An 18061-nucleotide genomic window follows, 5' to 3' on the forward strand; every position below is an offset into this window, starting at 1 on the left:
TTTCAGTCCTTGTTCCTAACATCATTAAATCATTTGTGCCCTCAAGAGGTTTACATCTCTTTTTCTGACACATCCTCAAACATCCATACCGGAAGCAATGGAATAATTCAACACTGTCAAACGTTTATTTACATGCAAAATGGTCTATGGAGTAAAAGAAATAAAAAAGGTCTGTTCAGTTTGAGCAGGGTAATTAACTTCATCAGATCCCACAATAGTTTCATTGCATTACAGTATTTGACTACAGGCCCACAAATGTAAAACACTAGCAGGTGTTCTTTGTTACCCTGTCAATCTGCTAACTCTTCTCGGTTATTTCTCAGACTCAAGCTCCTCGCACTGCTTCATCAAGACTCCTTTATAAACCTCAAAGCGATGGTTGAGGTCTTTCTGTGTGTGTATTTTATATTTGGTCCCCAAGGCCCCATCAGCAGTGGGAGTCCCATAGAAGACGCGGCCTATCCGTGAGTGGACCAGTGCCATGGCACACATAACGCAAGGTTCTCTGGTCACATACAGGTCGTATCCGGTGCATATGTACGGCAGGCCACAGTTCTCCGCAGTGGGCGTGTTTTGTGAGATCTCGTTTAGTCTTGGTGTAGTGGCACTTGTTGAGCTGGGCAATGCAAACTGGCAAGCGGGGAACTTCTCAAAAGAGTAGGCTCCACCGCCCTGTCCACGAGCCACGAGGTCAATACAGACCATGACCGCGTGATGGAGCGGGTGTTCCCCTCTGCAGTCATGGCCGACTGCGATGACTTGTTCTGCCTTTGAGTCAACCACCACGGCCCCCACAGCAGCCATGCCCATCTCCTGCCCTGCTCTAGCGGCAGTCAAAGCAGACAACATGTACATTTGCATCTTGGCTTTCTGAGGCGGGCTGAAAAGCTCTCCTCTGAGGGCAACAGTCACTTGCTTGTCCTCATGAAAGGACGTGGGCCAGTGCTCGTTTGCTAGCTCAAACTGAGGTCTGGTCAAAGGAGGGCATGCAGGGACCTTAACCAAGAAAGGCTCCCCTAATCCGTCATGTGTAACTCTATTTGAGGGCAATAGAGAGTCTATACTGGCCACCGTTCCACAGTCAATGTCTGGTACGTCACTGACGAGGCATACAATGACCTCCAGAGGGTGAGGGCTACTCTTATCCTTGCATGCCCGCACTCTCTTGATGTGTTGAAGGCCAGGTAAAGGGTAGAGTGAATGCAACTCCTTGACCAGACGAGAAGTCTCTTTCTTGTTGAGGATTGGCGCAGCAAATGCCTTGATCAGCTCAGTGTCTTGGGACTGCTTGTCAGACAGGACAGGGTAAGCCACCCAAAGGCCAGTGTCGTATTCGGACTCCTTCCTTCGTTTTGACTGTGGCTCCATTACTTCAGGGTGCTGCTGAATTTGGCCAATTGCAGTACAACAGGATTATTAACCACATTTTACAGATCATGCCTTGCAACTGCTAATCAGTTGTCAATCAGAGCAGACTAACGTTCGTTTTCTGATAAATACATACAAATAGAAAAGTAAAAAATCAAACGACTTGTTTTCCTATCGACTAGTTATGAGTTTACTGGCTGTTACGGCGAAACAGCGTTGGTAAAGATCCTTGTGATATGGCACGTTGAGCTCTTCTGTGAGACAAACAAAACGACTAGTTTGTTTTAAAAAATAAATGTAGTTTACATATAAATAAAGACACAGACAGCTACTTAACTTTACTGTATGAATGACTAACCTGAGTCGTGCTCGTTGATGCTCCAGCGGACCGACACGCGCATGCGTTGTGTGCAACTGATTACAATATCCTCTGAAACGAGGCACGGACAGCATTGGTAACACATGCATAACTTTCTTACTGATAAGATTGCATAACCGTTGGAAATCATATCAGTAAATATTATGTCATTGCATTCATTAACATGGAAATGTAACTGGTATTTCTTGGCAGTTTTGCTTTGATATATTCACTGTCTAGCTTCATGTAGCTGTTCGTAGTCGGAATTATTTACACGCGACACAGTCCTCAAACTTGGAAGCAGAGCTTATTCGCTTCGCAATTTGTGTATGTAATTCATATTCATATCTGAAGACTAATGTGAGATTATGGTCTATTGTAAAATTACAAGCAACATTGTTTTGGTAAGATTTCCATAGCACAAGCTGAAGCAAGGTGAACGTATCGAGCTAATTAAACAGTTGACGTTAGCACCATGTTTACATCAAAAGCCATAACACCACTTTTGCAGAGGGTGCCACAGTTAAGACGCCAACTTTCGTGCATTTCTGCACGTGGACAAGCGACATCTGCTAGACTCGTTTTGGGCATTGAGACAAGCTGTGACGACACAGGGGCTGCTGTCATGGACGAGACAGGTGTAATCCTGGGAGAATCCCTGCGTTCTCAGAAGGAAGTGCATCTGAGGTGGGTCAGATCATTGTTATTTTACACTCTGTATTTGTCAACGTTGTCTTAAGTTTGGGATCTTTGAATGTCTCCCCTACTTGAATGTTGCAGGACTGGTGGCATTATCCCCATAGTGGCACAACAGCTTCACAAAGAAAACATAGCTTGCGTGGTCCAGGAGGCTATGGAGAGGAGTGGAGTAACCCCAAATCAGCTTTCGGCCGTGGCCACCACAGTGATGCCAGGCTTGGCCTTGAGCTTAGGCGTCGGCCTGGAATTCAGTCAGCGCTTTGTGAGGCATCACAGCAAACCCTTCATCCCCATCCATCACATGGAAGCCCATGCCTTGACTGTCAGGTTGTTGCATCCTGTCCCCTTCCCCTTTCTGGTTCTCCTGATTTCAGGCGGCCATTCACTCCTGGCTCTGGCGAGAGGAATCGACGACTTCCTTCTCCTGGGTCAAACGCTGGATGAGGCTCCAGGTGACACCATGGACAAAGTACAAACTCTTATTTAATTTTTTTAAGGCAAATGGGTAACTCCACCCTTAGTATTTATCTTAATACTTCAGATAGTAGGGTGGCTAGAACATTCTGGTGGGTTTCAATCTGGCCCGCTTTGTTACATGCGGTTCCAGAGAGGCAGGGGTCCCAATACACACCTATAAAGTTACGGGGATGCAGACCAGAGAAAGATGTTTTGTCTTGTTTACATCAGGGTCCCCCATTTTCAATTCATAGTGACATTTATGACATACACAACATACATGACATCATGACATTTGTGGCATAGGGACATACATGACATACAGGTATACAGTACTGTTACATTTGTGACATATACGATATGCAAATATACAGTACTGTTACCCAGAGATCCTAACAGAAAATATATACATATGATGGGGAGGAGACTGAACATTAGGAGGGGGTGGGTGGGTGGGTGGGAGAAAATATATACATACGGTGGGGAGGAGACTGTCTATTAGGAGGGGGTGGGGGGGTTGGACATTTACGGTGGCCAGTTTCGAATTGCAGCCTCCCGTAGGTGCTCTTTAAGAGCGGTTTTGAATGTGGGTAGGGATTCACATCTTTTTACGGCTGTGGGTAGGGCGTTCCACATTGTTGTGGCATAATTGCGAAATGTCCCTTGTTTGTGCCGAATCTGGGTTGCACATGATTTGTGGAACTCCCTCTGGTGGTATTCACTGACCTTTGGGAAGTATTTAGACATGTACATAGGGGTGGGAATCACCAGTTTCATCATGATATGATACGATATCGATTCTTTGGACAACGATACGATATTTGCCGATATCACAAAGTCTGCCGATACGATTCGATTCAGGTGCCTGCGATCGATATGAGGCGATATTATGTGCCCATTTAACACATTCAGTCACATTTAGATCAACTAAAAAAAGGCGACGGAAATATCAATTGACGTTTTTATTTTTGAGCTCTTCCAGACATTTAAATGAAAAGCAATATTGTTTTTAATACAAATAGACCTCCTGTTCACTTTTTATGAAATTTAACTTCATGTAGTTTCGCATTTATTTATGCCGGGGATAATTACGATAATGAATTATGTATTTCATTTAAATCTTAGGGACTGCCACTGGACTTGAATTCCATCCATAAATAACCACATATCCCAAGCTATGATACCCTGACAGAGAGCCCACCCCTACACCATGTCTCAAACTCTACCCTCTGTTCTTGATCCTCCAAACATCAGAGGAAAGCGACAGTCATGATTGGAGGATCAAGAAAACAGGGGCGGGTTTGAGATAGGTGCATTCATTGAGTCTAGAGGGGAACAGGTCTAAGTTAGAAAAGAAAGAAAGACAGAATTAAAACAATCCTGAATAGGAAATATCTTTCAAATCCCATAAGTACCATCTATAGATTATATAAATGACATGATATGGGGCGGCTGGGTGGCGCAGCGGACTAAGCACTCGTCACCAACGCGAGAGACACTGGTATCGAATCCGGCTGTCAGCGTTGCCTCTGGCTTGGCCGGCGGTCATACTGGCTCAATTGGCAGAGTCAGCGGGAGGGAAGCCGGTGGGGTGGTATTCTGGTCGTTGTAAACAGCGACTCCTACAGATCGGTCAGGGCGCCTGCACAGCGAAGGAGGGAGATGGTGAGTGTAGTGTGACCTCCCACACGTTACACCTCACCAATGAGAGTCTGCGCTGGCAGGTGAAAAGATGCTGCTGGCTGTCTCCTATGTCTCGGAGGAAGCATCTGATAGACTTCAGGGCTCCCTAGACCGACCAGTGGGGGGCACATGCGAGCAACGACCAGGAAGGGGAGGGGGGGAATTGGCATAACGACAAAAAATTGGGATGGGAGAAAAACACAGAAAAACAGGAGGAGAAAAAGTGGATCAAAAAAATATATATGAATTGTTGGAACAAAATGGATTAGGAAATTAATCAGGAGTGAATTTAAAGGTGCTATAGATAACATTTTTAAGATTCAGAATACAATTATTACTTTACCCCCCAAAAAGAGTATTCATTAATTAACAATTGTGTGTATTGAGCTGTACTGTATTGTACCTATTCTGCAATCTGTTAAATAAAGTTTTCATTCATTCATTCATTCATATACCTCTATTTTAAATTTAGGGACATTCTGGACAGCACTTGATACTAGGCGAAGGTAACCGAACAGTTTCATCCAGACTGTCCCTGGAGCCAAAACATCGTTATTTATACAGTAACAAGGTATATTGGTCACTAGTAATTATAAGCACCAGGTGATTCATATCTTAACTAACGAGCATCTCACAGACTGAATGAAAAATAGGAAGTAAATAACGATTTTGTGTAGATGTTTGATATTGGCTTTTTTATCGATATCCGATATACCGATATTGTCCAACTCTTAATTTCCGCTACCGATATCAACCGATACCGATATATGCGGGGTCCCCCCCCCCCCCCCCCCCCCTTCCCCAAATAACGGAATCATTTCAGGTAATTAACATTACATATCTCTTGTCGTGGAATTAACACAACATTATGCATACTTTTCACAATAAATAAAATAAGAATTTGTACTTACTTGATTGCCTGGGTAAATAAAGTTTAAATAAATGTAAACAAATTTACCGATCATTTCCGATATTACATCTTAACCCATTCTCTGCCACGCTTATATCCATCGCTGTTTGATCTCTGCCAGCACTGTAAGTCTATGGAGATGTTCACCTTCTTTGCAGGGCTATAACTTTTTAAATTGTATTGCTAAATTGACATTACTATGGCCCATTCAACATCGATTATCTATCGTTCAGGATGTAGGAACGTTTTACTTTTTCATTCACACATTCATACGAAAATACCGTCTAGACTAGAGTATAAATATGTTTTTATCGTTTTCTGCAGTATTTCCCAGAACGTGAGATATAGGCACAAATGCATATATTAGATAATCAAATGCAGTTTGATACCGATCGACGCTATATTAAAAATGTCAACTGTACATGGTCCTAAGGGTTATGACTGATCATGCGTGGGTGAACGGAGGGGGGGGGGGGGGGTCGTTTATAATTCCGTGATAGTCGTTAGATGCTTCATGTAGTATGGGTGATATATTGATCAGAGCAGTTTGTATCGAAAATGATAAACAAAAACGCTGAAACTCACGTCAGTCTCCTCGTACCGTTGGGCGATGAGAGTGGAGCAAACGGATCCCAGTTATGTGGTGGGGATCTAGGCGATCCATTTCCGGTTTGTATATTACTAATACACGCCCAAATCATGTAGATTATTGAGTTATGGCAAAGATCCATATCCACGGTGTGTGTATTGAGTCCCGCGACGATAAACGAGTGGCCGGACAGAATAGGGAGACGCACCGGGATCACAAGAGATCCACTTCCGGTTGCAACTCGCCGATCAGCCACCAGGTGGCAGTATTGAAGCGTTGCAGAGTTGTGCTGGCTCACACAGCATCCGACAAGGCTCCGTGAGTGAAATATGAATACCATGGCGAAAATATGAAATTATCAGAATCACGTCGTACGCCGTTATTGGCAGAATTTGCATTAACTTGAAACCCGTTGTACGACGTTATTGGCGGGGAAAGGGTTAACACTTCCAATGCCACGCCTCTTATACATCATTGGCACCTCATGCCAGCCATTAACCCCATGTAAACGATCACCTTGTTTGTAGAGCTATAACCATGTTCTATATTATAGCTATGGATACAGTACTATAGTCATTTGACACTGGGTTTCTTCCGGTCAAGATGCAAAAAAGAAATAATTTTCTCATCCATACGTATGGTTTTAGAGCGGTCTATCGTAATCCATGAAATGCTGAGTAATAGCCCTACACATCGATTACATTGTAGACTCTAGCGTTCCTCGCCTGAACCCCCTATTGTTCCGGATTCAAGTCCACATTATCGGTATTATGTCCCATCATGAATGCATGAAAGGGGGCGGGGGTCGTTTCTGATTATTCAAGCGTCAGTAACGGCATTCGCCGGGTAACAGCCCGATCGCTATGAAAGCATTGCAGGATCAAGCTAGAATTTACGTCAAACGCTCTTACCTTTGGCCGAAAGTAATCCAAAAAGAATATTCCAATTTCTTGATCGCCATCTGGTAGATCCAATCCCCATTTGCTCGACGTTATAAACGACCATAACATACGGATCAAGCATAGTTGACAGGCTTCGATGTAACCGGCTGAACTGTGCCGCTTCCCGAGAACAAAAAATGAAATCGGAGACATGGGGTCATTCCACAGCACAGGATACAGTGTTAGAAATGTAGCTCGATACCGCCGCCTGGTAGGATGCGGTCGGTACTGCACCTTCGGATTCCCACTATGCATTTTTCAGCCAACACACAGCATCCTGAGATTAAATAGGGTATTAAAAAATTCAAAAAACAACCCAGAAACGAGAATCTTTGTTTATGGCACTGAACGGTTGGGGCACAGAAACGACAATCTTCATTTTTGGCAATTAATGTGTTAATGCCAATATCGGTAGGCCGGTAATATCGGACATCCCTAGTTGTGTGCATTGATACATGAGTCAAATAATAGAAACATTTTATTTGAGCTTAAAAAAGATAGACATACACCTGATAGGTACACCATCTCTGGACACCCAAACCTTTATTTTCTAGGATAACTGTAACATTGATTTGTTGGTTTATTGAATTTATGATCATAAAGGAGATCTTTTTTGGTGTATTCACAGGTTGCAAGGCGGTTATCCCTCTTAAAACACCCAAGATGCTCTTCATTAAGTGGGGGACAAGCTATAGAGCTTCTCGCCAAGGACGGTGACCGGTCCAAATTCCACTTCAAGCCACCTATGGGACAGCATTATGACTGTAACTTCTCTTTCGCTGGCCTACGGAACCAGGTTACAATGGCCATAAGGAAAAAAGAGATGGAGGAAGGTAAAAGACATGTAGGTTTAATGATTAAATGGCATTTCATAGATGTTGAATCTTAAATCTATTTTATCTAGCCTTTGATGTAATTGATTCTTTAAGAACGGTTTTTGCCATCAGTCTTTAGGTCATTAGAGATTTGATAGCAATGTTGTGTTTGAATTTAATTCATAAGAAGCCATTTTCATTGTTTAAGTGTAAAAAATCTAATTTTTATTTTTATATGTGACCAGTGGTCGTTGGCTGGTCCACAAAAAATTGTGGTCGCAGCTATTGTGAATGTGTGCTTGTTTTAAACAGTATCCCCCTGTGAGCCTTCAGGCTGTGTTATTTCAATTTTCAATATTTAACTATCTGATTGCTGATTATCTGATTTGCTCATTATGTCTATTTTTGTCAGTGGTTCCCAACCTTGGGGTCTGGTACCATCTTGGGGTGGCTCCAAATATCTCAAGGGGGTGGGAGCATGAAGCCTCAGAGAATGTGAGGCAAAGAAATCATATTGGAAAAGTCAAGGACTCTAAATGCTAAATGGGTAAATTGTAATCCAGTCATTTCTAGATGTGAAGCACCTCTATGACATGCAATGTCACTTCATTCAGTAATTCAGCAACTCGCACTTAGCCACTCTTCCCCTAGTGGTGGCTCACAGGCATGGCACATTTGTTTAAGACCAGTTCACTGCAACTCTGTTTTCACTGTACAACTCGGGCCTAATTGACAAGCAATGTGTGTTTATAAATAATTGTCACAAAAATTCAGGAGGGCCAGAGGAAAAAAGGTTGGGAACCAACCATTGGGTTTTTAACCATACAGTTTGGATGGATTTGATTCCACTGTAAAATGTAACACCCACCCCCTCCTAATGTACAGTTCCCTCCCCCTCGTATGTATATATTTACTGTTAGGATCTGTTTAACAGTACTGTAAATTTGCATATCTTGTATGTCACAAATGTAACAGTACTGTATATCTGTGTACAAAAGGCTGGGAGATTTAAGAGACTGTCCCTTTAAGACGCCGGTTGTCTTGTTGTGTGTGGCTCGCGACCCGCGAGTAATAAGATAGTACATTAGAGAGTTGAAGTTCAGTCCGTACTCGTTGAAAGTGAACGTTAACTTGAATAATTATTTCATTTATGTGGGATCCATCCTGTAAGATTCAGATTGTTAGAAGTCAATGATATAAAACTAAATGTGATGACAACTGGATATTGGCAGAAAGAAATTAAACCCTGATGGACAAGAATTCCACAAAAGGAAATATACATCTCCTCACCTTCCTTCATGTCCTGATCGATGCACCATCCTGTAAAACTGTTAAAATATATATGCACTAGCCCTAACTAAATTACCTCACTAACAATCTGTATGTCATGTATGTTATAAATGTCATTATGAATTGAAAATGGGGGACCCTGATGTAAACAAGATGAAAGTCTTTCTCTGGTCTGCATCCCCTTAACAATTGTGTGTATTGGGGCGGCTACGTGGCGTAGTGGGCAAGGCGCTCGCCACGAAATGCTGGAGACGCTGGGCTCGTCAGTTCGAGCCCAGCGCTCCACATTTGCTTTCAGTTTAGCTGGTCGTCCGTACTAATACACATTGGCCGTATTAGGGGGTGGGAAACTGATGGGTGGGGATCGGGCATTGTGGACAGCGACTCCTACAGGTCGGTTGGTGCGCCTGCGCACTAGAATCAGGAAGTGTCGGGGGCAGCGTGAGCCTCCCACGCGTTACTCCTCGCCACTGAGAGATCGAGCTGCGCAGGTGAAAAGATGCGACTGCTGTTACCTCAAGTACCGGAGGGGACTTGTGCTATGTATGACTTAGTCCACATTGCAGCCGGCTTGTGGGAGGCAAGAAACAGCGTCCGTGACAGGGGAGGGTTGAATTGGATGATATGAAATTGGGATGGGAGAAAAATATAGAAAAATGGGAGAAAAAGTGGATCAAAAAAAAACAATTGTGTGTATTGAGCTGTACTGTACTGTATCCATTCTGCAATCTGTTCATTAAAGTTTTCAATCAATCAATCAACAGAAATTCATCAAAGAACTTTATGCTTCTGTTCTAGGTGTAGAGCAGGGGACTCTGTTGTCATGCGTGAATGACATAGCAGCTGCTACTCAACACACAGTGGCCTCTCACCTTGCAAAGCGAACACACCGTGCCATCTTGTTCTGTAAGGCAAAGGGCCTTCTGCCTTCATGCAATCCCACCTTGGTAAGTGAGTTAATGTTATCGCTAATGCTAACTATACATGCATTTATCCTTTTTAGTATTCCATAAAGATGATTTTTATTTTAAATCAAATTCAGGATTGTTATAACTATGATTGACTACTAACCAAGCATACACTTGGGGCATTCAAAATGTTTCATTCCTTTTTATTTTTATTGCTGAGAAATTGCCACCCACCTCCTTTTGACATTTGTTAGCAATGCTAGTGCTCACAATATTGAAAGCAACATTAATGTTGACTTCCATACACTTTAATGACTATGAATGAGTGATAGAATGTCTCAAAAGGATTTGAATGAAATGCATTCAATGCACACCGATTTGCACTAGCATTGCTAAGAAATGTATCAAGAAAAGAGGGTGGGGCTTGAGATAGGTCAATTGTTCATTAATGTACGCTCCTTTTAAACTTGACATAATCCAGTCCAAAAACATAGCGTTAAGAAGCTGTTCTTTGAGAGTTTCTCATCTAAAAGAAATCTCAATGAAAACACCCTAGCTGTTCTTGTTTCATCATCACAAGATATAATGTGGTAATTATTGACCATATTCACAAGGGCAACAGGGTGGAAACCCGAGCATGACATAAGAGCAAAATGGCCGCCGTGTGAATATGGTCAATGGTGGTGGCACGCCAAGCATTCATCAGAGACCCTTTGTCTTCCAGGTGGTGTCTGGAGGAGTTGCCAGTAACCAGTACATCAGGAATACTTTAATGATTGTCACAGAGGCCACAGAACTATGTCTGTTTTGTCCTCCTGCCAAGTTCTGCACTGACAACGGAGTGATGATCGCATGGTGTGTTATGATGAGGGCTGGCCTTTCATAGTTGATGATTCCATTGCCCTGTCTAATCGGACATTTTCAGCTGCTTTCAATTATTTGTCTCATTTTGCATTTGTTTTGAAAATCTTAGGCAGCCCTCTAGCATCACAACTCCCCCCCCCCCCCCCCAGTAATTTGCAAAGGGTCGAAATGTTTTTTATTGAAATAATTGACCTATCTGAACCCTGCCCTCTTTTCTTGATCCTCCAATCACAACTGGTCAGAGGGAAGCAACCGTTGTGATTGGAGGATCAAGAGGCTGGGGTTTGAGATCAATTTGATTAGTCAATGAAAGCGGGTAGATTTAGAGATTCTACCCTGATTTGGAGTCCATTGTCCATTTACGCCAAGCCTTTTCTTTTCTCTTCAGGAATGGTGTTGAGCGACTGAGAGAAGGAAAGGGAATACTGTCTCACAATGAGGATGTGAAATATGAGCCAAAGTAAGTCTAAGCTAAACACCAGGCATTTCATGTAAAATCTCACAGGAAAGGTGAATTGGCACACCAATTGAACAATTCTTCTGTAGGATTTTTAATACATAAACACGGATTAAAACCAAACTATATTTATTCAAAATAATTAAAAAGTTATGCTTATCTTTGCCACTAGTAGAAGTCATTTCAGAACCAGGGGTTCAGTGTTTGCCTGAAAGTAGATGTAACGACTCAAACATTACTTAAAGGTTAATGTGGGAGCTTGAGTAAAATCACTGCAATCATTTTCTCTGTTCTTGCGAGAATGCTCTAATTTAACACAGAGAATCATGCACATGAATGAGTTGGACATGCCATCAAACCTCAGGAACATTATGATGTTTCAAGTTCAAGTTTCAAGTTTCTTTAATAGTTGTCATACAGAAGTACAGAATACTTTCATACAAAATGCTTCTTACTGTTACGCTCCTGAGACTGTGCTAGACAAGATAGTATCAAATAACATAGTATAGCATGTAAATTAGAAGTAGAAAATGAGGTCCCAGTGTTCAGTATAGACATATGTACAATGTTCGATGCAGAATAGACGTAACTGAGTTACCATATAATATACAATACTATGCAGTGTACTAATGTACAATACTATATAGTGCAAAGCAGAAATGGGATGAGGTACAATTTAGGTACAATTTACAGTAAGGTGTACGAGTTGTAGTGCAATCCTTCATCAATAAATATAAAGTGTGGGGAGTGGGTGCTACAGTGTGTTTGTTTAAAGTGAGTGTGTGCTATAAAGTGTGGGGAGTGGGTGCTACAGTGTGTTTGTTTAAAGTGAGTGTGTGCGTGTGGATGTGTGTGCTATGTGCGTTTGATGGTTGTTGTTGTGTAGTGTTCATTGTTCGTTGAGCAGCCTGATGGCCTGGGGATAGAAGCTTCTTCTGAGTCTTTCTGTGCTCGCCTTGAGACTCCGGTATCGCTTGCCTGACCGCAGCAGTTCAAAGAGGCAGTTGTTCGGGTGACTGGAGTCTTTAATGATTCTCTTAGCCTTGCCCCTGCACTGCTTGTTGTAAATGTTCTGGAGGGTGGGGAGCCCCCCTCCAATTGTGCGTTCGGCTGAACGTGTCACTCTTTGTAGTCTGCTTCGGTCTTGTGCAGTGCTATTCCCAAACCAGGAGGTGATGTTGCCAGTCAGGATGCTCTCTATTGTACATGAGTAGAAGTTCTTAAGGATCTTCTGACTGACTTGGAACTTCCTTAGGCGCCTGAGGAAGTAGAGGCGTTGTCGTGCCTTCTTCACAACACTGTCAATGTGTGTGGTCCATGTCAAGTCCTCGGATATGTAGGCTCCGAGGTACTTAAAGCTGTTGACTCTCTCAACCGGTGCCCCGTCGATGCTGAGGGGGCTGTAGTCCTTGACCCCCGACCTCCTGAAGTCCACAATCATCTCCTTTGTTTTGCTGACGTTCAGGGAGAGGCTGTTCTCCTGGCACCATCCCGCCAGGAAGGCACGTGCACACATAGACGTGAAGGGGTGCCCGGGCACCTGCCTTTTTCATTTTTCATTAGAAAGTGCCCTTTTTATGCCCCTTTTTTAATTTCTTTTTACTGTTGCACATATAGATAGACTGCCCTGCCCTTCCAAATGAAAGATGTCATGATAGAATCTAAATATTAGGTAAAGAAAGAGAGATAGTGCCATGTAGGGGGGGGGACAGTTTTCACTGAGTGGGCTTACCTGTTGATTGGGGTTGTTGGGGACAGTAGGCGTGTATTTATTTAATCTCCCACCTCACGTATTTAGGGTCATACGACCTGGCTTGTGTATCGGACCTGGAGTTGCACTTATGTTTCATTATATCCATAGCAAATATACTTATCCTTTAAGAGTACCATATTGCTGTTAAAGTGGATCCTAATGTCACATTTTGTATTTGTCTTATTTTATTTTGTATGTATTTATTTACTTTTGTACTGTCTTTTTTATTTTTCTGGGTGGGGAGGGAGGGATATTCAGTAAGGAAAAAACAAAGGAAAAAACAAAGGACATGACATCTGTATGCAAGATATGAATGTAAATGTAATCTTTGAATAAAAAACGTTGTTTATAAAAAAAAAAAAAAGAGAGATAAATGCCCCTACCCCTCTCCTGCAAGGACCTATTATTTACGCGCGCTGCCAGACGCCTGTATACTTTCCGTAGCCGCATTTCTGGCAGACGCTCTCTGTTTGGCCGACGTCAGTTTCTACACTGGTTAAGCCTAGCCACTCTTCGAAGTAGGTTCAGGTTAGAGTTTGTCTTAGAGCGTGACGGCAAGTTCTTTCGACGGTTAAGCTTAGGCACTCTTTCAAAGTTGGTTAAGGTTAGAGTTTGTCTTAGAGCATGGCGATAGAACGCCAGGTAGTTTGCAGGCTTGTATTAACCCCAAAAATCGGGCTTGTGCGCTATGCGCGCTCGCATTGCATTTAATAATTGATGCCCTTTTCTCCTTTTGGGCACCTGCCTTTCTAAAGTCCTGTGCACGTCCCTGCCGCCAGGACCTTGACCTCTTCCAGGTAGGCCCTCTCGTCGTTTGCATAGATCAGGCCCACCACTACTGTGTCGTCAGCAAATTTGATGATTGTGTTGTTACTCCGCTGAGCCACACAGTCGTGTGTGTACAGGGAGTAGAGGAGGGGACTCAGAACACAGCCCTGGGGGGCCCCTATGTTGAGGGTGATGGATGAGGATGTGCAGTTGCCTGCTCTCACCACCTGGGGTCTGCCCGTCAGGAAGTCCAAGACCCACTGGCAGAGGTCATAGTTCAAGCCCAGGTCCCTGAGCTTGGCTATGAGTTTGGAGGGGACTATGGTATTGAATGCCGAGCTGTAGTCAATGAATAGCATTCTCAGTTCCCCTTCCTCTTGTCCAGGTGTGATGCTGCTGTGTGCAGCACATGGGCTATGGCGTCCTCCGTGGACCTGTTGGGGCGGTATGCAAATTGCAGGGGGTCCAGGTTGATGGGGAGGGAGGAGCAGATGTAGCCCTTTACTAGCTTCTCAAAGCACTTCATGGCTATGGAGGTGAGAGCTACAGGGCGGTACTCATTGAGGCAAGCAGGCTTGGACACATAAGCAAAGACTGCAGGAGTTGATTGGATTGCAGTGTGTGTCAGCAAAAGCATCCATCAGTCCTTCACATTGAGCAGAAGGGTATAAGTACACCTTTTTAATGAAGCACAAGAACCTGTGAGCCATCTGAGTGTAACATCTGGTCAGTCTCAAACATGTGGCCATATAGGGGCCGGAGATGAGGACAATGCTGTGTTTTCAATTGTTGCAGTTCAAGTGAAAAGCCAAATGAGTGACAGTTGTGCAGACATATGCATTTTTGGATCCGGGGAGTTCCGGTACTTTTTGCACTCATAACCTGGCAAAGAGACTGGGGCTAAGTGGCAAGCCAGCCAATATTCTATTACGAACAATGGGGCAAGAGAAGATTGTGAGCACCAATGTATTGTCTCACTTGGAAGTGTCTGGCATGGATATGGAGGATTTTATTGAATTGCCCAATGTCTTAACCCAAAGAGCTATGCCAGTGTCACGTGTGAACATTCCACGACAGGATGATGTGGGAAAAATGGCCTTACTTGAGTAACATAAAGCTGCACGACTTGAATGCAGATGTGGATTTGCTCATCGGAACCGATGCAGCAAAAGTAATGGAACCATGGGAGCTGATCAACAGCCAAGATGAAGGACCATACGCAGTCAGAACAAGAGTCGGCTGGATCATCAATGGACCACGTAGGAGTGGAAGTAACAGCAGAGTTAACTCACTGGAGGCCAAACCCGAGATAGTCCGGGTTAACTCGCCATGCTCTGGGCGCCAAACCTGAGAAATCCCAGGTTTTAATCCATATTTCTTTTATTAGCGATATATATAGTCAAGTTAGACTGCGCTCACAAGTTCTCACACTGGGTGCTGTAATCCCATAAAGTTCAGTATATCAAAAAGCAGGGTAGCCGGACCAGCACTCACAGGTTCAATGTTTTTTAATGGCAGCCTGAATAAAAAGCAGACATGTTTCGGACAATGTCCTTCTTCAGTGATATGGCTAGCACTGGAAATACATTCAAGGTGATAGTTAAATACACCTGGCAGGTAATTACATGACATGACACGGCAGGAAATGACATCACAACGCAGGTAGATGCAGCTGGATACTATTGCATTGACTGTGGGGACTGGGAGCAGCGTGGATCTATGTGTTTTTGGATATAATGTTGGATCAATAAACGCGACCAATATTTGGAATGGCAATCAGGAATTGGATTCATCTTTTTGCATGACATCAGATGTGAGGTAAGGCTTTTATGTTACGAGTCTTGGGGTAATCAGATGTTCCTACTATCACCACCATCGGAGCGTGTGTGAGGTTTGTGCCGACCAAAGTACGGAGAACCGATTTTCAGACCCCGCTGCTCTTCGTGCATAAGTACACATATAATAGCGATAATCTAGCGTTTATTTGAAAACGATTCATAAATCAAGCGACAAATGGCACGATTTCTAAGGAAATACATTTAAGCTTGATTTGCTGGGGTTTATTGAGATGAGACAGAACGCTCTAGAAATATATTGATATTCATCACGGTATAAAATGGAAATGTATGTATGAAAAAATTATCTGTTTCATGCATGTTGACTGGAAGCAACTCATTGACGACCACTGTGTTATTTAGATCTATTGCTATTATATTTGATATGTTTTAAGTAGGGATGTTCGATATTGGCTTTTTTACCGATATACCGATATTGTGGCCATATTCAAACTCATTTACTGTCTCCAAATAACTGTTACTAAATGAATGTGTGCAAAACTAGAGTTTTTGGATGTGTGTGAGATTATGTGTAAAATAAATCAGCTTTGTTTTTTGGTGAAGTGTCCCTTTTAAACATACTCCAAAACAAATCTCTTTACTTTGGGTGCACTGTGGAATAGGTTTCAGCATTTATTTTCAGGGCTTGTACAGACTGACCCCATTACTTGATGTTAGTTTTGTGCTAACCAGCCAGAGATGCAGGTATACAATATGAAGAACAGAAGGGATTGTGCGGAGAAAGGACTGCACCAATTGACAACATTGTTAGTAAGAAGGAAATGGAGCTAGGGGTCCAAAATTAATTCCCTTTCATTTTGACTGTCGTCTTGTTTAATATGCAATTCTTAATAGCCATTTGATACATATTTTGTTCTAGGGCTCCACTGGGTGTTGACATCACAGCAGAGGTAAATGAGGCTGCAATCAAGGTACCACCATTGAAGCTGAGGATAATGGACTGATACTGAGGATAATGGACTCATACTATTTGTTGTTCACCTTTTGGCCCGTTTGAGCCAAGCTTTGGTCATACTTTATTTACATATTTTAAGTGAGATATTTTCCCGGGAATGTGGCCACGAACACCCAATTTATAATACTTGGTAATGCTGCATAGGCAAGGTCTCTCATCAGTGGGCCATAGGCTCTTTCACCATTGTGTCACCTCATCCTGCCATAGATTGCGACTTGACAAACATGTATTAAATAGAGATATTCGAGATTGGCACTTTAAAGAAAAAGTTTTTTCCGTTTTACACTTCATTGTGTCAGAAAATATTACTATTGCATGTAGCAATTTCAATGAAGGTTGGGGTTTTGAATAAAATAAAATCGTGTGTCTTTGCACTTTGACCCTGACTATTTTTCTTACCATATCTATTTGACTGACATGGAACTGCAATTTCTTTTTTTATAAAAGGGATGTATCTGAAACCACAACAATTTATTTTGCATGCAATTATATTTACATTTTGTAACATAACATTTTTATATTTGGGTTGATTTATCACTTACTCCTAGTAAGTGACGTTTAGGAGTTCAGGAATTAAAACATGGATGTTTGCAAGGTAGAAAACGCTTGAAGTTTTAGGAGAAAATTTATGTAATAGTAAACAGAACATACAAAACAGGACACTGACACCTGTCCACAAAAACGTGTTAAATAATACATTCAATGTTTTTATTTCATTGTATACACACACTTGTTTCTGCTATTCTGCTATGTATGATCTCAGACTTAGTTTGAAACGCCAGATCTTTACTGGAAACATAGGTCCACCTGCATAGGGTGGATTTTTTTCCACCACCTGTTTTTTCTTAATCCTTGAAGTGTATATTTTAAGATTCTGACTGGTAACAGGTTGGAATAATGTCCCATGGGGTTTATTTTTAACCCTTTATTACACCCATCCTGAAGTACCAAAACCTGAAAAATAAGAAAAAGAAAACGGCATCACTTTTGAAGTTAACAACATATAGAGACAAATTAAAACATTTCCCAAACAAGTTTGACCCAAGGAATTCAGTACAATTGTTATTTTTAAGATTCAAACACATCTTGGTTAAATTTCAGGGCAGAAAAAGCAAAAAAACGTATATCTCATCTCTATTTTCCCTTTTTACTAAAATAGTGCATTGGACGAGATTGATTTAGGTTAATATTGGAAATAATATTGTAATAAAGATTGTCTCCATGCCGTTATGCCCTGAATATTATAGATTTTGTGTAAACATGGCCAAAAGTGGAAGACTAATGTGAAAAGACAAATTTGTCCTACATAGACAAAAATGAACACATTTTCCTATACAATTTGAAATCCAGTGAAATATGTTTTGTTAAGGTTCAAACAAAGTACTATTACA

At 42.2% G+C, this 18061-nt stretch overlaps 2 protein-coding genes across 4 annotated transcripts; one reads left to right on the forward strand and one right to left on the reverse strand.

The window, feature by feature from the left end:
• Positions 1-100: 100 nt before the first annotated feature.
• adat3 (adenosine deaminase tRNA specific 3) lies at positions 101-1427 on the reverse strand. The gene has a single exon (XM_084309503.1). It carries the CDS (start codon positions 1366-1368, stop codon positions 313-315), a length of 1056 nt encoding a protein of 351 aa, XP_084165629.1. The 5' UTR covers positions 1369-1427; the 3' UTR covers positions 101-312.
• A 606-nt stretch (positions 1428-2033) lies between these two features.
• On the forward strand, positions 2034-17033 carry osgepl1 (O-sialoglycoprotein endopeptidase-like 1). Of its 3 annotated transcripts, XM_084311016.1 has the most exons (8): positions 2034-2413; positions 2507-2894; positions 5037-5135; positions 7633-7837; positions 9908-10056; positions 10742-10872; positions 11270-11341; positions 16575-17033. In XM_084311016.1, exons 1-8 carry the CDS (start codon positions 2202-2204, stop codon positions 16657-16659), a joined length of 1341 nt encoding a protein of 446 aa, XP_084167142.1. In that variant the 5' UTR covers positions 2034-2201; the 3' UTR covers positions 16660-17033. The 3 variants fall into 3 exon arrangements, 2 of the variants coding, with proteins under 2 accessions (XP_084167142.1, XP_084167143.1); XR_014619519.1 differs by lacking the exon at positions 10742-10872; XM_084311017.1 differs by lacking the exon at positions 5037-5135.
• Positions 17034-18061: the final 1028 nt, after the last annotated feature.

This window comes from Notolepis coatsorum (genome assembly GCF_963971535.1).
Source record: "Notolepis coatsorum genome assembly, chromosome: 3".
Lineage (NCBI taxonomy): Eukaryota > Metazoa > Chordata > Actinopteri > Aulopiformes > Paralepididae > Notolepis > Notolepis coatsorum.